This window comes from Platalea leucorodia, assembly GCF_965183815.1.
Source record: "Platalea leucorodia genome assembly, chromosome: 3".
In the NCBI taxonomy this organism is placed as follows: Eukaryota; Metazoa; Chordata; class Aves; order Pelecaniformes; family Threskiornithidae; genus Platalea; species Platalea leucorodia.
Genome location: NC_138825.1, coordinates 35,891,409 through 35,912,004, shown reverse-complemented (window position 1 = coordinate 35,912,004; position 20,596 = coordinate 35,891,409). Strand labels below are relative to the sequence as shown.

General features: G+C 56.2%; 1 protein-coding gene across 5 annotated transcripts in view; it reads left to right on the top strand.

Moving 5' to 3' along the window:
* TMEM63B (transmembrane protein 63B) overlaps positions 1-20,140 on the top strand; it is a 48,605-nt gene extending 28,465 nt beyond the window's left edge. For 3 of the 5 annotated variants that reach the window (XM_082305359.1, XM_082305358.1, XM_082305360.1), the window contains exons 2-24: positions 709-907; positions 1,515-1,594; positions 3,451-3,489; positions 7,102-7,192; positions 8,021-8,058; positions 8,838-8,980; positions 9,251-9,302; positions 9,590-9,698; positions 10,240-10,310; positions 11,134-11,214; positions 11,348-11,471; positions 11,561-11,694; positions 11,844-11,981; positions 12,260-12,413; positions 12,682-12,788; positions 13,582-13,668; positions 15,101-15,166; positions 15,303-15,465; positions 15,633-15,738; positions 15,896-16,063; positions 16,204-16,319; positions 16,555-16,635; positions 17,701-20,140. In XM_082305359.1, coding sequence (XP_082161485.1) covers positions 731-907; positions 1,515-1,594; positions 3,451-3,489; positions 7,102-7,192; positions 8,021-8,058; positions 8,838-8,980; positions 9,251-9,302; positions 9,590-9,698; positions 10,240-10,310; positions 11,134-11,214; positions 11,348-11,471; positions 11,561-11,694; positions 11,844-11,981; positions 12,260-12,413; positions 12,682-12,788; positions 13,582-13,668; positions 15,101-15,166; positions 15,303-15,465; positions 15,633-15,738; positions 15,896-16,063; positions 16,204-16,319; positions 16,555-16,635; positions 17,701-17,865 — 2,490 coding nt within the window. In that variant the 5' untranslated portion in view covers positions 709-730 and the 3' untranslated portion in view covers positions 17,866-20,140. Of the gene's footprint in view, positions 1-708; positions 908-1,514; positions 1,595-3,450; positions 3,490-7,101; positions 7,193-8,020; positions 8,059-8,837; positions 8,981-9,250; positions 9,303-9,589; positions 9,699-10,239; positions 10,311-11,133; positions 11,215-11,347; positions 11,472-11,560; positions 11,695-11,843; positions 11,982-12,259; positions 12,414-12,681; positions 12,789-13,581; positions 13,669-15,100; positions 15,167-15,302; positions 15,466-15,632; positions 15,739-15,895; positions 16,064-16,203; positions 16,320-16,554; positions 16,636-17,700 lie in introns of those variants that run through there. The other 2 variants (XM_082305361.1, XM_082305362.1) reach the window with 2 other exon arrangements.
* Positions 20,141-20,596: the final 456 nt, after the last annotated feature.

Genomic DNA, 20,596 nt, shown 5'->3' with positions numbered 1-20,596 from the left:
CTGCGCGTCTTGTAGCAATTCGGAGAGGGCACTGAAATAAATAAAATATTTGACCAGCTCAATAGTAGAGCCTAAGACTCCTCTCTGCCCTCTGTGTAGTTGCACCTAAATGCATCCAAGTCAGAGGAAGGAAAGAAAACAAGCAGGGGCGTAACCAGCCCCTGATGGGTGCCCTTGGGAGCTGGGGGCTGAGGCCCGCAGTGAGTGGATGGCGGTGATTCAGCCTAATAAAGCTAATGGCACGCAGCCAGGGAAAGGAAATTGTGGGATCGCGTTGCAGCAACTGTCCTGTAGCAGTTTGTTTCCGTCATCCAGACGTGACTTCATGTCCCCACCACCCCACCTCTTCCTTCTTTCCTGTACCTAAACGTTCCCCCTGCTGAGGGGAAGGGGCTGAGACACTGTCTCTGCAAGAAGAGGAGTAGTCCATGAGAAAGAGGTGCACCTAAACGGCGTGAGAGTGAGAGAACAAGGAAGGGCGCTCTGGGATTGTGTGTGGTGGCACCACAGCTGCCCAAGCACCCAGGCTCTTCCAGCACCCCCAAACTCAGCAGGCTTCTCTGGATGACCTTGTTGCTGGTTCCCAGGGAGGTCCTCTAGCTCAGAGGAGCCTGAGACAGCAGGCAAGGTTGGCCCCTAACTCCCAACAGGGCTACGCTGTCATCCAGCTGGTGTGTGTCTAACCAGGCCTTTCTCTCCTTTCCCCAGGGAAGACGATGAAGCTGTAGAGATGCTTCCCTACGTGATCGCCACCCTGGGCTCAGCAGGGGCCACCTGCAAAGCCTCCACATGCAACAACAGCACCAAGGACTACTGCTACAGTGCCCGCATCCGCAGCACTGTGCTGCAGGGGCTGCCCTTCGGTGGGGTGCCCACCGTCCTAGCCCTTGACTTTATGTGCTTTCTCGTAAGTTGCTTCAGCACCTTCTCCCCTAATTAGCCATGAAGGAAGGACTGTGGATGGGTGATTAGAGTTAAGGGCCCAAATGCCATCCTGGACTTTGCTGCTGGCTGACTTTATGGCCCTGATCATGCCCCTTAGCCACTATTGACTTAACTCCAATACTGCCGCACTGAGCCCATGGAAGGGTGTTGCAAATTTTCCTAAGGACATGGCTCAAGTTAGGTCAGTCCTGCATCCCAAAACTCCTGCTTATGGTGCCAGGACCCTGCAGCTTTACCCACCCAAAAGCTTTGCTTGTTCCTCCTTAGGAACTGCAGGACCACAGATGCTGTAGCCATAATCTAGCCTTCCTGGGACCTGAGGGCCTTTTGATCCTGTGGCTAACTTAGCTACTGTGTGTTGCATCCTGGACCTCTGCCTCCCACAGCCATCCAGATGATCTGATTTTAAGAGCCCTGGGGAACTTTTGCTGTCCCATGGCCTCAGTGTGCTGTTAGCTGAGCAGTCCTGTCTTCTCCTACCCTCCCTGTTCCTGTGGCTCTGCACATAGAGGACAGGGACAGAGCTGGACAGTGCCTCATCTCACAGCTCCTCCTTTGCTCTCTTCCAGGCACTGTTGTTTGTCTTTTCAATTTTGCGTAAAGTTGCTTGGGACTACGGACGCCTGGCCCTGGTGACTGATGCTGACAGGTAAGCGTGGGAGGGGCAGGAAACCAAGGCACAAGTGGTACCCTTCTTTGCTGCAGGGCAGAAGGGGTAGATCCCCTTGCATGTGCTGGAGGCAGCTGGGGAGGAGGGGCAAGCATGCCAGTTGTATCCCCTGAGCTCCAGGAACAGGAAAAATCCCCGCTTACGGGCTTTTTTGTTACAGCATCCTTCTCCCCACACAGGGAGTGGTCCCTGCTGGCTCCGTGTCACTTATGGTCCCTACAGTGACAGAGGTGTGCAGGGGCCCTTACAGAGGAACAGCAGATGGAGGGGAGGGAGGAGAGAGGAAAAGAGGTCACAGGAAGGGTGAGGCCTGCCACAGTGAAGGCTTTGTTAAGCCTCTGAAGGTGTCTTTGTGGCTCTGCTGGATGCAGGTCTCGTTAAGAGCACTTGAAAGTGGTAGGCTTCGTTTCCAGGTGCGGTACTGCTGTGCTAATGTCAATTTAGCTCGCATCCCAAGCGCTGATGAGTCGGCCTGGGTGTGGATCCTTCCCGCCCGATGCATTCATGGGCTACAATGTCTGCTAGCAAAAGCCAGGGCCCCTTGGGGATGGCAGCCCCACAGTGGAGTGAGATGCTATTGTCGTTTTTGCTGTCAGCAGCAGGAAGGACAATGACTATTTTCTTCCAGTGCAGAACAAGGAGCTCTCCTTGATTAAGCTAGAGGGGTTGTGCAGGTAGTCTGCCTCTCTCCAGGGGTGGTTTGCTGTGCCCGTGGTGCTTTGTCATGTGCTGGAGGCAAAGGGTGGCTTCTGAAGGCTGGATGTGGTAGGTTGTTCTTCCCCTTGATCAACTGTGTGAGCTCATCGTGCCTAAAGGCTCGGATGGTGCTGAGCTCCAGCCTCTTTGGTTCCTTTGGCAATACAGATTCAAGCAAGCTGCTCTTTAGCACTCCCTGCACAACAGTGGAAAGAGTAAGAGTTGTTTTCTTCCAACACTGAACCAGGAACTCTGCTGGTTTGGATAAGTGGTCCTGGACAGTGTTAGATAAGCAGCTGTGTCCCTGTGGCTCATCTGCCCCTCCTCTCCTGGCCTGGCTGGGGAAATCAGCAATGCAGGGGCATTGGGGGAAAGCGGAGAGAAGGGAGTAGCCGTATGAGACCTCACTGGGGAGAGGGCAGCAGCTCCTTGGGGTTAAGCTATCTGGACCCAGGTGCTGACTGGTAGGCACAGGGGCTGCACAGTTCGGCCTTCAGTGGGTGGAGAGGGCTGGCCCTTCTCGGAGGTGATGCTTGAGCACCCTGGGTGCAAGGGAGTGGGAGCAGTGGCTGTAGGCAGAAAGGCAGAGGAGTGCCAGCTGTTTGGGGAGGGAGAGCTGGTAAGCACGGGGAGAGGGACAGCGTGGCTGTGGTGGGGGCTGTGGATCACCAGGACTGGGATCCCAGGGAGAAGCCCCTGCTGCTTGGTGCATCCGTGGGCTGGGATGAATGTTTCAGGAGGGCGGGATGCAAGTGTGTTGGCTGCCTGGGTGGGGAGGAGAGGCATGGAAGGGCAGCTCAGATGGCAGCTGGCAGCCCAGCAGGCTGTCCTGCCTGGCCCCATCCCTCAGGAGCTCCCTGGGATGCCCACAGTGTGGAGCAGGCCACCTTTCCAGTGAAGCCAGCTTCCCTTTAGCTGGCAGCAAAGCGGTCTGCCCCTGGGCCGATGGGGGCTCCAGGTTGTGGCTTGGGGTGCTGCTGGGCTCTGGAAGGAAGGTCTTCTCCAGCCTGACATGTGGTAGGTTTCTCTTCCTCAGGCTGGTGTGGAGCCATGTCGGGTGCGTAGCTCCCTGCGACGGAGGAGACCCAGCGCCTGCTCCCATGGTTGTAACCTCTCCCTTTCTGTTTCTGTGCCCCCAGGCGCCGACGCTGGCAGACGGAGCGAGAGGAGCGGGAATAGTATGTTGTTTTTTCAGGGTCTTGTTTCTCTTTCTTGCTCGCTCTCTCTCTCTTCTTTTCTCTTGCAGTTTTCTGTCTTGCTTCTGAACTAATCTAAGTGGCTGGGAGTTTGGGCTTGGATTTGTGCCTCTTGGTGGATTCATGCTCTTCTTTTTCCCCTCCCCTTTGTGTCAGCCACTACCACAGCTGGATGCACTCTGTTTTTTCCCCTACTAGTCTTTAAATGCTCCCTGAGGGCAGCAGTGCTGAGGAGCTCCCAGTCCCAGCCAAGGTGGAGGGTGCCACGTCACATACCCTGCTCTACCTGCCTGTGTCCAGCCATCCTGCCTTACGATGAAGAAAATAAACCCAGTTGCCTGAGCCCACAGCATGCTTGGATCACCCAGGCGCAGGGGAGTCTCCTTTGCCTCGTCCCTCTCGTGCCAGGGTGCCACGAGTGCTGCTCCCACAGCAGCTGCAAGGGCAGGCAGGTGCACGGAGAGGATCTGGCAGGCAGTTGCAAGACTTCTCTCTTTTTCCTTCACCCTATGAGGCTGCCAGGATCAGGGCTAGTGTTGGCCCTTGTCCCTTGCCACCTACCCCCAGCTGGCAGCATGCTTGGCAAGGCAGCACTTTTGCCCCATCTCTCTCCCCCTGCAGAAGCAAACTTCCCACCTTAGTGCTGCTGAGAGCATCCTCCAGCACCTTGGCCTGGCATTGCCCATTAAGCACTGCCATGGACCCTCCCTCCCTGCTCTTTCATCTTTCTTGCTGCTTTTATGCCTAAGAAAAGAGCATCCCCCATGCCTTGCTGACTGGCTGGGTGGTGCATGCTGCACAGGGTACAATCAGCTGGCGGGACAGAGCCTGCGATGGTCGCTCCAGCCAGGCTGACGCATGTCTGAGGCCAGGGGACCAAGCTGCAGCCTCGCTTCTCATACTCCATCACTTGCAAAGCAGGTATCTGCTACTGCCTTGAGAGGATACAGGAATGTTCCTGTTTTTGTAGTTGCTCCTTGCCCCCAAAGGAGCAGGGCAATCTGAGTGGTAAAAACAGAGGTGGTGGTAGCTGTGGTACATGGCACAGACAGGTCCCCTTGCTCATGCTTGAGTGCTTCACTAGTGGTTGGCACTGTTTCAGGTGCGTCTAGCAACTTTTCACGGCTAACACCTTGCAGGGGGTAGCAGAGCCCTCGTACTCTGAGGTTTTTCGGGCGGGCCACCTCAGTTATCCTCACAAGTGCTCATCTCTCTCCAGGGGGCTGCTTCTTTCTTCTCCCATTCTTCATCTGGGCTTGCTGGAGCTCTCTGCTGACTCCCCCAAACCTACTGCTTGAGCTGGGACGGTTTTGGTAGCCAGAAACTTCCAAAAGCCTGTGAAGCTCAGTGAGGAAACCTTGTCCTGGCTGTGCTCCTCCAAGGCTGGTGGCACCTTCCCATCCTAGCCGTTCTCTGTGCTGGGGTGCAGTGGCGTGTGGTGGGTTAGGGATGCTTGTATGCTGCCTGGCGCTCCCAGCCCTTGAATGTGCAACATTGCTCTTGATGCAGGAGGACGTCCTCCTCAGATGTGTCCCTGTGGCTGAGAACCGGCAAGTGCCCTTGTCCTGCCCCTTGCCAGGGCTTGTGGTAGCCATTGGCACTCTTAATCGGTGACTCAGTCTGCACTGGGAGATTGTGGCAACCACCTGCACCTCTGCGTGTAAAGGAAGTGATCACAGAGCCCTGTGGGGCTTGCCGCCCACGCAGCCACCTCCTGCCTTGCACTACAGCAAGCCCTTTACACATCATGCCTGGCCTCCCCTCCTGAAGCCTGCGATTCCCTTGGCTCCGACCCCATCCTTCTCCCTCCCTAGCAGGGCCGGCATCAAAGCAGGGGCAGCAGGCGGGGTCCCACCGTAATCATCTCGTGGTTTAGGGCAACCTTGCCTCCACCCACTTGCTTTGTTAGTGCTTTGCTTTAGAAAGCCTCCAGCTAGGTGCAGGTATGGTTGGAGCTCCCTCTTCAGCTTCCCATCTTTGGCAAGGTTTGGCCCCCTCTGTCTTCTCAGCACTGCTGGTCATCCCGATTATCATCTCTGCATCCCGCTGAATGGAGCTGAGTTAGCTTGGTCATCTCATAACATGGCACTCGGTTGTCCCCTCCAGTGCTGCTCTGCTCTGCCCTCTGCTTTTCCAGTGCCGAGGAGCCAAAAGCACACCATGTCATCATGCTAGGCTCTCCTCAGGGCTGCAAACAGCAGAAGTTCACCCTCGCTCTCTGCACCCAGCTGCAAGGCCTCTGGGATTTTAAAGGGCTAAAGGTCTGAGAGCTTGGTTGGAGCTTGCTCTGTCCATGCAGCAGAGCAGGGTGTTGGGCTGTGCAGTTGCAAGGCTGCACACCACTGTCTCATCTCCACTCCTGTAGTCCCATGACCTTCAGCTAATCTCCTTTCCCCTCCCTCTCTTGCTTCCAGCTAGGGACTCAGCAGGTGCTGTTTCGCTCTGAGGGAGGCCACGTGTCAAATCCTCTTTCCTTCGGCAGGATCACAAGGGTCTTTGCTTGTACTCCTTCCCGTAGTGTCATCCGCCTTGTCTCTCAGTTGCTTCTTCTCCGGGTTCTTGTCCATCTGATCCTCCTTGAGCCTGTACCGGTTACAGGGAGGCCATGTTTTCATCTGTTTTTTTCCTTTGCGTCTAGCTTTCAGATCAGCCATATCTCTTCTTGCACCCCCAAGGTCCTGGCCTGCTGTTCTCATCTTGCAAGTGCTATTTAATTTTGGTCTCTGGACCACTTTCTTGTCTCCTTTGCCAGCTGCTCTCTGCCTCCATTTGTAGTGGGGGCCATTGTCTGCCTTGGATGCTTCTGCTGCAGGTTCTTCATCTAGGTCCCTGCCTGCATCTGGAGTAAAGTGGTCTCGGATATTCACCTCTCTTGCTTTCCTGCCCTTTAGCCTGCGGTCATTCACATCTAGCTGCCTGCCCCGCTCCTGCTGGAAGGATTTCCCGCCAGGAGGCCCAGCTGAGCCTGTGGAGCAGGTTGGGCTGAGCCTGGCTCCAGGCAGCACAGCCGCTGGGGCTCAGCTGTGTTCCTCCTCCTCCTGGGATTTGCTGCATTGAAGCACTAAGGGTGGGGAGGACTGGTGTAGCGGGCATATGGCCCACCAGACTCCCAGCCTTCCTCTTCCCTAAGAGGAGTGAGGCCCTCCAGGATGGGAGCTGCTGCTAGCACCTCTCCAGTGTGGCCAGGGCTGCCGCCTCGTGGCTGCACCGGAGCCAGAGGGGCTGTGGCACCCTCTGGTTCCCACCTCCTCTCCTCTGTCTAAACCCTACACTAAACAGACCTCATCTCTCCTCTGTGGCAGCTGCTGCCAGCCCCTCCTCGCAGGGGCTGCTGCATAAAGCAGGTGCCTCTCAGAAGGTGCTGAGCGAGTGGCATCCATGGTTGAGCCCATGGGGGCTGCCGGGCTCAGGGTGCTATCTGAGGAGAGGTCTCTGCTTACTGCTACCTCTGCTCTCTGATCTCACCTCTCTCCATCTCACCTGGGGCAAACTGACCTGAATTAACTTCTGATCTTCTGGGTGCTCTTGACTCCTGGCCAGGCTGCCTCGTCGCATCTTCTAACTTTCTCCCTCACCTCCTGCTTGTCATTTTAGCGTAGCCTCCGCCCTGCACTCTGACAACCATGACCGCTACGAGCGCCTCACCTCCGTCTCCAGTTCTGTGGACTTTGACCAGAGGGACAATGTGAGTAGCAGCAAGAGTCGAACACCTTGCCTTTGCGTGGCCAGGAGCCCATAGCTTGTCTGAACCAAGGGCTCTTCAGAAGCACTGTTTGCCCCTCCCTGGGCCTTAGGTCCCACACCTTGTAGCGTGTGAGTGTGGTGTAGAGCTCATATAACTATGTGGCTTCTAGACATGTGCTTAAATAAGTAGGCTGTAGATCCCTGTGGCTTACACAGATATCTGTCCAACCTATCATCTCAGCATTACAAACAATACTTGCCAGGAGAAAGGTGTCTGGCTCCTCTTCACACTGCTGCCTACCTCTGCTACTGCTTTCCTCTCTAAAGGGGAGGTGCAGGTCAGTAGGATAACAAAGTGTGACGGATGGATGGTGAAGCTCCCAGGAAATATTCCTCCCCCAGGTGTCCTTTGAGGAGCACTGGCTTGGCCCACTGTGCTTTCCCAGTCCCTGCAGAGCTGCTCTTGTCCAGGATGAGGCTAAAGTACCTGTATAGCGAATTTTCTGGGTGTCCCTAGGCTGTGGAGTGCTTCCATGCTAGTCAGGAGCCCATGGGTCACCTGGGGGGCTGAGCAGCCAGTTGGTAGAGGAGAGCCACATGGCAGAGTCTAGCCTGTGTTGTGCCCTGTGGAGTAGCGCTGTCATCTCCTTCACCTGGGCCCGTCCATGGCTCTGCACATCTGGCTGCTTGTGGTCTGGCCCCTCCTTGTCCAGAGCAGAGTCTGTGGAGGTGCAAGGACACCAGCCTGGTCCCCTGAGCCTTTGAAGGAGGGAGCAGGGGACAGGGAGCACAGAGTGACACAAGACCCTCCCGTCTTTTTTCTGCACAGGGTTTCTGCTCCTGGCTGACAGCCATCTTCAGGATAAAGTAAGTGCCCCAGGACCTGCATGTAGGACCCACGTGGGGAAGAAGCAGAGGGCAGTGCAGGGCATTGGGACACCCAGCGCAGTACAGCTGCGTGAAGCCACTGCCCTTGCTGCAGCCCCTTCTCTGAAGAGCACAAGCAAAGTGTGTCCTTTGGCGAGGACAAGCAAAGACAGGACTTGATGAGGAGTCCTAAAGCCAAAACTGAGGTCACACAGTGAGTCTGTGACAGAGAAGAGCACCCAGCCCAGGTCTCCCCTGCCTCAGTCCCACCTCAGAATCACTGTCCGCTGCTCTGCAGAGATGTTCCTCTCCCTGGGGCTCCTGCTAGGGGCACTGCTGTCCAAGGAATGACTACGAAGGACTGGAGGATGCAGGGAGACACCCCCAGCCTGATGATGCTCAGGAGTAGTCTCCTAAGCACTTCTTGGCTTCAGAGTGCTGTGGGACAGTGTCAGCCGTCCTGTATCTCAGCAGGGGAAGTGAGGCCTACCAGAAGGGTGTGAGGTGGGGTTTGCATGGGTCCAGCTGCCCGTCCCAGGGCGTGGAGGGCAGGGGCATGGGGAGTGGGGCTGCAGTAAGCATTGCATGGGCAGGTTTCTGCCCAGGCTGGTTCAAAGCTGGGTGCTGGGATCCCTACCCGACACCTGACCACAGCTCTGTAGGGCAGAACCAGGGGTGCTGTATGAGTTCAGACCACGAGGGCAGCCATGACCCTGTGCTTTTCTCCAGCACTTGAGGGAATGTAGAAGATTGCCTGACTGCTTTTGTATCCTCGGCAGGGATGACGAGATCCGGGACAAGTGCGGGGGTGATGCGGTGCACTACCTGTCCTTCCAGAGGCACATCATCGGGCTGCTGGTGGCCGTGGGCGTGCTGTCTGTGGGCATTGTGTTACCTGTCAACTTCTCAGGGGACCTGCTAGGTGAGAGCAGGGAGCCTCTGGCTGGGCTGGGGTAGCTGCTTTCAACACCATGGCCCAGACCACCAGGGAGCAGCGGAGGGCGGGATGGGACTAACACAGACAAACCCTGACTCCTGTCCCGCTTTGATCGTGGTGCATCCAGAGGGTCATCCTGGGCAGCTTGGGTTTTAGGGTGTTCTGCAGGTGAGATTCCTGCCATATCCCACCCCAGTGGTGCTCTGTGCCACTCAGTGTAACTGAACGTGCCTATGTCTGCCTCTTTCCCTCTAGAAAACAATGCCTACAGCTTTGGGAGGACAACTATCGCTAACCTGAATTCTGGGTATGTGTGGGCAGGGGTAGGATGGTTAATTGAGGCCCTCGGGGTATTTTGTAAATGTCTACTTGCTGCAGAGCCTCACCTCCTTGAAGGGTGCATTTCTACCGTTGCCGTGAGGCTACTGTCCCTGCTCCAATTTCCAGGCTGAGCTCCTGGAAGTTGGTTGCAGGGCATGTGGGTGCTGTGCTGGTTACACTGGTCATGGCCCCAGCGCCTTCAGGGCCTGGCCAGTCATATACAGGGTTGTAGTGGCAACCTTGCATTGACCTTTGTGGTCTTCCTTGTGACAGGAATAACCTGCTGTGGCTGCACACGTCTTTTGCCTTCCTGTACCTGCTGCTGACGGTGTACAGCATGCGCCGGCACACCTCCAAGATGCGCTACAAAGAGGATGACTTGGTGAGCAGAATCTGGCCGCCCTCCCAGGCACATTTCTTATGCCCTTCTGTCGAGTCAGGTGGCCTTGGAGAGACTAATGAGAACCCCACTTCCCACAGCAATTTGGGGATATCTTGTTTTGGCTGTTCTTTTATTCTGCCTGGCCAAAGACAGATCTCCTCCAGAGCAGCAGTCCTGACTGCCTGTGGGGAAACAGGAGAGGTATGCACTGGGTGAACATGTGCGAGGGATTCCGTGCCTTCCTCAGGGGTTGCTCCAGCTGCTTTTGCCTTCTTTGTTTCTTAAGGATACCTCCTGTTTCTGTTCAGGCAGCTGCAGTGTAAGCCCCCAGACTGTCAATCTGCAGTGCACCAGGATGCAGGATGCCAACAGCTAGTGGAAGCATAGGAGAGGGGGAGCCCTGGGTGCTATAAGTGATGGGGCTGCCCTTTCCCATTGCTGACTCAGGCCTTGGGGGGTTTTGCTGCAGTCCAGTCTTTCACATCATCCATACCTACTTGCCCTCTCTTTTTTTTTTTTTTTTTTTTTTTCTCCCTTCCAGGTTAAGCGAACTCTCTTCATCAATGGAATCTCAAAATATGCTGAGCCAGAGAAGATCAAGAAGCATTTTGAGTGAGTCTCACTGTGTCCCTAATTAAAGGCTGCTCTGTAATGGGGATGTTTTTATTGGGGTAGTGCTAGTGTTACCTGAAGTGGCAATAATACACTGAGAGCCGAAAGCTAGCCAAAATCAGTGAACACTTATTTTGGGCATCTCACTATTACTTCTCTGTGCAAATTTTCATCTAAAAGTGCAGTATCCTTGGTTTGTGCCTTGGGTTATGCCCAGCTATCTCTTGTGGAGCCATAGGGGGTCAGCGTAGTAGACAGAGCATGTCCTGAAGTGTAGTCAAGTTCAGAGATTGAGGTGTAGGCAGGAGGCGCTCAAGCACTGTCTGTGGGATGTTGTGCTGCTGCTTCTGCCCTGATCACGGTCCTTGTAGAAAAGTGTATTTTTCTTTTTAACAAGAAAAAAAAAAAAGTCCTCTTCCATCAGGACCTCAATGAACATACTGTCAGGGCTGTGTTTAGAAGGACCATGGGGAAAGGAGAAACGCATTGCTCCCTTTGGGAAGCCTTCTGCCTCTTTCTGACCCCAAGCCCTGTGGCCCATGAAGGCAGAGATGGGGTGTGGGGGTCAGAGGGGTGCCTTGCTGCCACAGGGCAAAGTCCAAAGAAGCTCCCTGTGCCAGAGCCCAGAGGATGTAGTGTTTGCCCCATGCATTGCTCCCACTATAAGGAACAGCCTGCATGCTCCCCTGATGCCGCCAGCAAGCTCTTGCTGTGCACCCTGATGCTTGGCCCAGGGCAGGACGGAAGCCTTGGATGCATGGAGTTTGCTTCAGGGTACAGCTTTTGGTGCCAGGTGAGGTGAGCTGGTGCTTTCCATCCGCAGGGAGGCCTATGCCAACTGCACCGTCCTGGAGGCCCGTCCCTGCTATGATGTGGCCCGGCTGATGTTCCTCGATGCAGAGAGGTAACCCCTGGTTTGGGAGAGAGGGCAGGGTGGATGGGGGCTGTGGGCTCCCCCTCGAGTCTGACACAGGAGCTTTTTCTGAACCACCCTCTTTCTTTTTTTTCCTTCCTTCTCTTCCCCTCTCCTGTTTCAGGAAGAAAGCTGAGCGTGGGCGAATCTACTTCACCAATCTGCAGAGCAAGGAGAATACACCCTCCATGATCAACCCCAAGCCCTGTGGCCACCTGTGCTGCTGTGTCATCAGGGGCTGTGAGGAGGTGGGGGGAGAGCTGGAGGTGTTGGGCAGAGGGGCACACAGGGGCTTGGGTCCCTAGGTCTCTGCTCTGACCCCTGTTCCCCTGCCCAGGTGGAGGCCATCGAGTACTACACCAAGCTGGAGGAGAAGCTCAAAGATGACTATAAGCGGGAGAAAGAGAAGGTGAATGAGAAGCCTCTGGGGATGGCCTTTGTAACCTTTCACAATGAGACCATCACAGCCATGTGAGTGCAAAAGTTCCTGTCCTTCCCTGGAAGGTGACCTCTTGCAGCTCTCCCCTAAAATCAGAGGAATGCCAGCACTAAGGCATCCCCCCTTGCTTGTCCCTGCCAGCCCTCTGTGTCAGCATTTCCCTCTCTCTCTTCTTCTCCAGAATCCTCAAAGACTTCAATGCTTGCAAGTGTCAGGGCTGTGCATGCCGTGGGGAACCCAGGGCCTCCTCCTGCAGCGAGTCCCTCCACGTCTCCAACTGGACAGTCAGCTATGCCCCTGACCCACAGAACATCTACTGGTGAGCAGCTCTGTGGGGCTCAGCAGGCCCTGCTGATGGGAAAGGAGCGCATCCTCCCTGTCTTCCTCCCCATCTGCTCCTCTGGTAACCGAATGAGTTGTTCTTGCTGGAGCCCAGCCTGGCTGAGCTAGAGGTCTGATCTGACTCGGAGGGGGAAAGCCTTGGACTGGCACCCCAAGTGCTGTTCACGCAGGCTGGGCCATGGCGTGCACGTGAGGCCCCGGACCTGCCCTTCTCCCCCATGCAGCCATCCTGATGCCCTCCTTCCCCTCTCCCAGGGAACACCTCTCCATCCGGGGCTTCATCTGGTGGATCCGCTGCCTCGTGATCAATGTGGTCCTCTTCATTCTCCTCTTCTTCCTCACTACCCCTGCTATCATCATCACCACTATGGACAAGTTCAATGTCACCAAGCCCGTGGAGTACCTCAATGTAAGGCCTTTGGAGACGGGTGCAGGATGGGTAGCACGGAAGCCACCGTGAGGCACAACAACCCCTGCAAGGGAGGGGGTAGGGAGAGAGGTTATCAGCGTTCCCCAGGCCCTGTCAGCCTGACTGGGAGGGAGGTGGTGAGCCTGGCCAGGGTGCAGTAGCAGCCGTGGTGCTGGGGACTCGGCATCAGCAAAAGCAGCTGTACTTGTGGCTGGTGCGAGAGCTGCCACACCGTGTAATACACAGTCTCTTCTCTGCCTCGTTACAGAACCCCATCATCACCCAGTTCTTCCCCACCCTGCTGCTGTGGTGCTTCTCTGCTCTGCTGCCCACTATCGTGTATTACTCTGCCTTCTTTGAAGCGCACTGGACCAGGTAAGGACAGCCAGTGCCTGTTCTTAGTCTTACCAGCGTGCTGCCTGGCCATTAGACAACTCTCACTGATGTAAAGCTCCTGGCTGGATCCTTCTGCTTGAACTCCTGTCTTCCACTACAATTATGGTGTTACATTGCACCTCTTGGACACCTGGGGTCTGCCATGGACAGCTGTTCTGCCAGTCCTTACCTGAGCAGAGCTTGATGTAGGTCTACAAGAAGAAGAAAGCTGGGAGGAGTTGGGACTGGTCACTGTGGGAAATGCTAGTAGTGAGGGAAGTCTTGACTCAGGTGAGCAGGCAGGGGGTGGTGTGCCTGTACCCATGTGTAAGTCACAGCTTTTCCAAGGGAAAATCACCTTAGCTGTTATGGCTTCTGGCCATAGGGAAGGTATTTGAAGTGCAGAGCACTAGAAATGGCCGGCTTGTGAGGCTCGTTCCCAGCAGGATGTGCGATGTAAGCTTTGTTTTTTTTTGCTCTGTATTGCAAAGACTGGTGGGGAGGATGTGACTTGCTCTGAGGATTGCAGGTTGAGAGATGATTGCAGAGAGTCCTCTAAAGATATGAGGGCTGGGAGAGCCTGTGAGATAAGGGGGGAGGAACTGGGACTTGAGAACAGGCAGACCTCAGACACACTGGAGGGAAAGGGGGCATATTCACATACCAGTAGTGGACAGGGTGAGATTTGGATTAGACACTGGGAAGTGCTTTCTGATGAGGAAGCGATGGACATGCTGCTCCTGGGGCTGGCGGGGTGACAGTGAAAGGTCAACAGCCTCTTCTCTGCCCTCAGGTCTGGAGAGAACAGGACAACCATGCACAAATGTTACACCTTCCTCATCTTCATGGTCTTGCTGCTGCCATCACTGGGCCTGAGCAGGTAGGGCTGGAGCTGGCAGGGGCAAAAGCAAGCAGAGAGACGTGGAGCACAGGGAGGGCTGAGATGCACCCCTGGTTCTTCTCCTATGCTACGTCCTTTCCCCGCTGCACAAGTGCATGGCCACCGTCGCATTGGGGAGGTGGCATTTAGTTCTGATTGGGGAGCCAGGCCAGACCATACACAGTCGGGTCCCTGGGAGCTCGTTGAATCAATCTGCAGCTGCGTTGATGTGTGCCTTGGTGTTACAAATAATGCAGCAAAAACTAGCATGGTCAATGGACACATGTAAAAAGTCTGCTCAAGGTCTGCTGGTGAAGGCGGCGCTCCCCACCTCCGTGCTTAGTGCACACACCAAATTTTGCACAAAACTAGCAAATTCCCCATTTGAGCCAGAACTGAGTAGGTTGCACTGCTTGGCTGGGTGGAATGGCTATGTGTAGGCTGCAGAAATACTGATCCATCTGGATGTGAGCCCCGAATCTTCCTGCAGGGGTTATAGAAGTGCCCTGGGGCAAACCGGTACATCAGCTGCCAGCAATCGGCATGGGCTTTCAGCACTGAGTAGTGGCTGAGTAAGGAAACAGTGTGAGGAAGGAAAACCTGGGAGGTGGGAGTGGGACAGGGGGTCCTTACTGTGGTAGGGAGTTACTTACACATTGCAGGGTGGGGAATCTGCACCCCTCTAAATTCAGGATTCGGGATACAGCCCCTCAGTGGTGAAGTCAGGCAGCTCCTGAGAACAGACAAACCCTCTGATAGAGGCAGAATAGTCCTCCATCCCAGCGGGTGACTGCAGCAGTGTTTCCCAGCCAGATTAAAAATGCCTTGTTGCATATAACCTTACAACCTAGGCAAGTGAATGCTCTCAGAAGGTTTGCATTTTGACCAGATAACATTAAATAGACTGTACTTCCGAGGACTCAGTCCCCCTGCTGTTGCCTCTGGAGCTCTGTACTCCACCAGTACCTGAGGTGCCAGAGGATTGGATGGTTTTTATATCAAAAAGTCAGAACTGAGGAAAATGGGATTTGTTTCTCCTAAGGGATTTTTTTTTTTTTTTTTTTTAATCTTTGTGTTGGAGGGTATCTTGTACCTAACCAGTTTCTTCTGTAGAGTCAGTCACCTGTTCCTTGCATGGATGTTGTGCCCAAACAGAAAGTATTTTCCTCTCCCTTACTGATAGGATCTAGGGTAAAGGGAGAACACCACACATGAGAAGGGGAAGCTTTGCATCCCGTTTTGGGTACTGCACTGTTTTTACCAGTGTTTAATTTACATAATTGCTGGTGACACATCCCAGGAGGGAACAAAACAGTCTGTGGTCAGAGCTTTGAGTCCTTCTAGAGCAGCTTCCACATATTTGCATGTGCGTGTCTTTCTGTCACTGCTTCTGACTGTTCCTCTTTTCTTCTTGCCCCTCCCTGCCTCACAGCTTGGATGTGTTTTTCCGCTGGTTGTTTGACAAAAAATTCCTCGCTGAAGCCGCCGTGCGATTTGAGTAAGTGCAGTTGGGCAGAAGGCTCTTCCTTGCAATGGGGGGAGGTTCTTGTTGGCGTCCAAAGGTACTGGGGGCTCCTGGCTGCCCTGCAAGGGGGGAGCACCTCCTGCAACCTGCTCTCGCTGTGCCTCCCCAGATGTGTGTTCCTGCCGGACAACGGGGCCTTCTTCGTCAACTATGTCATCGCCTCTGCCTTCATCGGGAACGCCATGGACCTGCTGCGCATTCCCGGCTTGCTCATGTACATGATACGCCTCTGCCTGGCCCGCTCGGCCGCTGAGCGGAGGAATGTCAAACGGGTATGTAGCAGGGCTGAGGAGGTGGGTTGTGGCCTCCACCTGGGGATGGGAGTGCTGCGATGGGGCCCTGGTGGGGCTCGCCCGATGCTGTGTGTGCAGCTGGGTGTGTTGCACACCCCTGCTGAGCTCCTGGGGTCGTGCTCACCGATCTCTGTTCCCTCTTGCAGCACCAGGCCTACGAGTTCCAGTTTGGGGCTGCTTATGCCTGGATGATGTGCGTCTTCACTGTGGTCATGACGTACAGCATCACCTGCCCCATCATCGTCCCTTTTGGTAAGTGATGCCCCTCTGCCTCCCGGTGTCAGAGGCTGCGGAGAGCTTGAGGGGGGAGGCAAGAAGAGTGGGGTGGGAGAGATTTTCCCAGTGCCTCTGACTGACAGGGAACGCAGCTGATTCCCCTCTCTGCTGGCATCCCTTCACTCTCTCCCAGGGCTCATGTACATGCTGCTTAAGCACCTGGTGGACCGATACAACCTGTATTATGCTTACCTGCCTGCCAAGCTGGACAAGAAGATCCATTCAGGGGCTGTGAACCAGGTGGTGGCAGCCCCCATCCTCTGCCTCTTCTGGCTTCTCTTCTTCTCCACCATGCGCACAGGTGAGCGCCGGGCTGGGATGCCATCCTCTGGCCTCTTACAGAGCCGCTTTCCTGGCTGGGCTGTGGTCCTGGCAGCCCCCGGCCATGGGGCTCGGTCAGAGTCCCTCTGACACCGCCACTTGGGTTTTACTTTGCCCCAGGGTTCCTGGCCCCCACTTCCATGTTCACCTTCGTGGTCCTCGTGATCACCATTGTGATCTGCCTGTGTCACGTCTGCTTCGGGCACTTCAAATACCTCAGCGCTCACAACTACAAGGTGAGGCAGGGTGCTGGGTGGGGATGCGGGACCCTTCTCCTTGGGAGCACAGCCCAGCTGCCAAACAGCAGGGGCTCTGGGGGGGGTCCCAGCCTGCTCCCTGGCAGAGCCTCTCAACCCTGGCTTCACGGGGGGGACGGTCCCAAGGCTGTCCCTGCTGCCTGTATGCTACTTCTGTGATGGGACAGCGGATGCGTTGCCCTGGCAGTCTCTCAGTTTCTCCTTTCCTCTCCAGATTGATCACACGGAGGTGGACACCATAGAAAACAGGCAGAACGGGAGACCTGCCACCAGTCTGCCGGCTCCCAAATCAGCTGTGAGTCTTTGTCCCCTCCTTCATGCCCTGGCATGCTCCTTACCTGGTTTTGGAAAGAGGGAAGTAACACTTGTAGATCCTTTTTCCCTCCTCCCTCTCCAAGTACCTTACTCCTCACCTCTCTGAGGCAGCACCTGGAGTCTCCCAGCGAGGGTGGGAAGCAAGTGTTGGGCCCTGTGCCCCTCATCTGAGCTGGGTGATGAAGCGTAACCCCCCTCACACACACATGAACACCCCTTTCCTGCTGCTTCCCAGACACTGTGCCTTTACTTTCTGCCTCTCTCCTGGTCAGGACAGTAAGTCCAGCTGGGTCAGTCTCCCTTCTCCTTCTACATCTTTGAGCACTTGCCCATCAGCAAGGGCTATGAGCCACTGGGCTGGTCCTGGTGCCAACACAAAGGGGTCTCTGGGGACATTGCCTTGAAGGCTGTGAAAGTGCTTTGGGGACTCCCCTGCCCAACTCTGTGAGATCCCAGAATCAGTTTTCTGAACTTCTTGGCTCACTGGCTCTATTCCAGCTGCTCGCTTCCACCGTGAGGTATTTCTAGCTGGGGTCTGTGCAGAGCTGTTCAGGGGAATACATGCAGAGATGAGGTAAAGCAGAGCGTCCGGCTCCCTTGGAGTAATCCAGGCTCGTTTCTAGTTTCCACCTAAGGGCAGTGACATCTCTCCACAAGGAGATTCCCTGTAGGAGGCAGGCACAGCCTGAGGGCCACATCCACCAGCAAAAAAGGGAGCACGGTCTTCCAGTCCATGTGAGCTCCAAAGTGCTGAGGAGCCCCATGCTGGCCCAGCCCTGGCTCCCTGGGGGTGCTGCCTGTCCCAGGATGCTGGGGTTTGGCCGGAGCTGTGCTGCAAGCACGTCCACTGTTGCAGGGTCAGCCCTGCTTTATCTCCTGTCTTGATACATCCCATGGAGTCTGCGCCCTTCCTCACCCTCCCAGCATGTCCCCATGCTCAACCTCTTCCATAGTGCTTTACCTCTTGTGCTCTGCTGCCACAAGAAGCCCCCCGGGCTCACATGTGTTTTCTGCTCTCTCCCTACCCCGTGCCCGGCCCCGGCAGAAGTACATCGCCCAAGTGCTGCAGGACTCCTCGCCGGAGGGTGAAGCGACAGAGTCGGAGGAGCAGGGGTCGCAGGATGAGGAGCTCATCAACGCAGATGGCATGAACGACACGGATTTCCAGTCGTGTGAGGACAGCCTGATAGAGAATGAGATCCACCAGTAGGGACCTCGGAGGGAGGGAGGGGAAGGAGGCCTGGGAGCACAGGGCAGGCTGTGTGCACAGAGACCTAGGGAGAGGCACTGGAGGGTGCTGGCTCCTGCCCTCGCCTGCCCGCGCCCTGGGGCCGCTGCCTTCAGCGAGGGCAGGGGCCCTGCCGCAAGCTCTCCATTTCCCTGCCCCTCTGTTCCTGCGCCAGCCTGGCAGCTCGGCGGGCATGCTCTTTACTAGCTACCTTCTTTAAGGTGTCCCCAGAACCCCAGGGGCTGGGGAGGAGGGGGACTGTGACCCCCGCGGTGCTGCTCTGGACCCGCAGGGAGGAGGATGGCTGGGTGCTTTGTGGGGAGGGGGACAGGGGGAACCTTTGGGGGCTCCTCAGCAGGCCCTCTGTCCCCTCACCTCCTGGCAAGAAACACTAATAATTTATTAGATTTACAGGAAGGTGACAAACAGAAAGCTTTAGTCTCAGTGTATTGGAAGTCCCCCCTAGGGAGGGGGGTGGCTTTTGTTGCACCTTCTCCCCATTCCCACGCGTGCCCTTTCTCAACCCCTTGCAGCATCCCCTTGATGTGACTTGCCAGGAGCTGGGCCAGGTGTGGGGGGTGGTGACAGACCTCCCCCCCGCGGGGAAGGTGAGAGCCTGGCCTTGCGGTCAGGGGTGGCAGCACCCCGGGGAAGGGGGGAGAGGTTGGTGTGAGCTGGGCAGCCCCTTGCAGGGTGAGGGGTGCTGAGGGCATTTCTCGTGGGCAGAAGGAGGCGCAGGCAGCCTCTCCCCCAGGTCCTGTCCCCTCCCCCAGGGGCACAGGCAGGGGACTGCAGCATCATTTTAAGTGGCATTTTTTTTTTTGCACATCATACTCCCCTTTAAAACAAATCAACCTGACCCCCACATAGTACCACGGCCCCCTTTGCTGCCCTGTGTCTGCACAGCAGGGTCAGGCCCGGGGGTGGGGGGGCTGTGCTGGGGGTCACCTGGGTGCTAGGGAGAGGGGAGAAAGGGTCCTGGACTGCAGGCCCTCAGCACCCTGCGGGGTTGGCGCTGCCTGGTTGTGATGGGGCCCCATAGGCTGCTTTCCTTGAGCTGCCGCAGGGTCTTCCCCCAGCTGAGGTGGTCAGAGAGGGAGGGAGCCCTGGGAGAGCAGCCCCTGGGAGCTCTCTCTAAGCAAGACCACCATCTTCAGGATCACAAAAGCCTTGTGGGGCTGTGCTGGCTTTCTTCACCTGCCCTGACTGGGTGTGGGCTCCCCTGGCGTCACCCAGCCTGAGAGAGGGGGGCTGTTCCTCCCCTGCCTCTGCCCTTGCCCCCTCCTTGGTGATAGCCGTGTCCCAGAGGCAGGCAGGGGACAGGATGGATGGGAGAGGTGGCCTGGAGCCCCTGGCACCTGCAGGGAGGTCTGACCCTGGTTAAAGGCTTTGTGAGGAGGTTTCTGGTCAGGATCAGTAGCCCTCAATTGCTTCCCCCCTCCCCTTGTGTAAAATGTAAAGGAAAATAATAAATCTCCCTGCTATTGAGCTATATTTATTTCCCTCAACCCCCTGCCACCATCCTGTTTGGTGCTCATTGCGGACACTACCACTCTCCCTTTGCCTGTCGTCTGTGGGTGCTGCACTGGCTCACTGGGGCCCGTGCCCTCCGGGGTCTGACAGGGCCGGGTGGAAGGGGACAGTCATTGACCTTTCAGTCACCCGTGCTGGCCCTGGAGCTCCAAGCACTTTAATAGACCTGAACAAGTGAAGTGTCAGCCCTGCCCAGCTCCCTTCTGCTCTGGGGAAGGGCGGTCACATCCCATGGCTTTTCTCCCCCTTGCCCCCCATTAAAGGAGGGGAGCTGCTCCAGGGAGGATGTAGCTGGCTTTCCTGTACACCTCTCTGTAGGAATCCCAGGCCCGGAGGAAAGGGGGGACGGAGGGGAAGAGATGTGGGTCTTCGATGCATGGGGAGGGCAGGCCACCCCGGCTCCCAGGGCTCGGCCAGGGCTGGAGCACGCGCGGGTGTGGAGGGGCACAGTGAGTGTCACCTGTCCCCTCCAGAGGTGGGCTAGAAATGAAACGAGCATGTGAGCCGAGAGCTCCTGGTCCGCTCCCAGGCTGGGGCAGGGAGGATGCTGATCCTGCTTCCCTATTCTTGCACCCACCTACCGCCCTTGCCCGGGTCCAGCAGGTGGGCTGGGATGCTCCAGTCTCTGTAGGTAGGGCCGGGGCTGCCTCTGCGGCTGTCGGGGCTCTGCCCGCGGAGAGCTGTGTGTTCTGAGTGGCACTGTCTGTGTAGAGATGTGTATAATACCCTGTATATATTTGTGTACAAAAGAAAAAAGGAAAAAAAGGAGCTATTGTTCTTGTGGTCTTTTCTTTGTGGAGCGGGTTGGGGGCTGGGACCTGAGAGGAGAAGGACCCCAGCTGCCGCAGGGATGCAGGAGCATGTGTGGTGCAAAAGGAGGGATGGGGGGGTTGCGTGCTCCCCCTGTGTGAGCACAAGCCCTGCCCTGCTGCCGGGATCCCAGCTGTGGCTCAGCGGCTCTCCCAGCCCAAGTGGCCTCTCCCTCCGGCTTGGAGAGGCATCGAAGGTGGATGGGGAGCTGCATGCGCTGAGGCTGGGATGGGGGAAGATGCTTTGGGAATGGTATGGGAGGGGAGTTTTGCTGGTAGCCTTGGTGGCGGCTGTCAGCCTAACTCTGCGGTCCCAATAGCAATTTACGTGGCCACTCCTGCTGTCTCTATCCAGGAAACTGTCTCCTAGC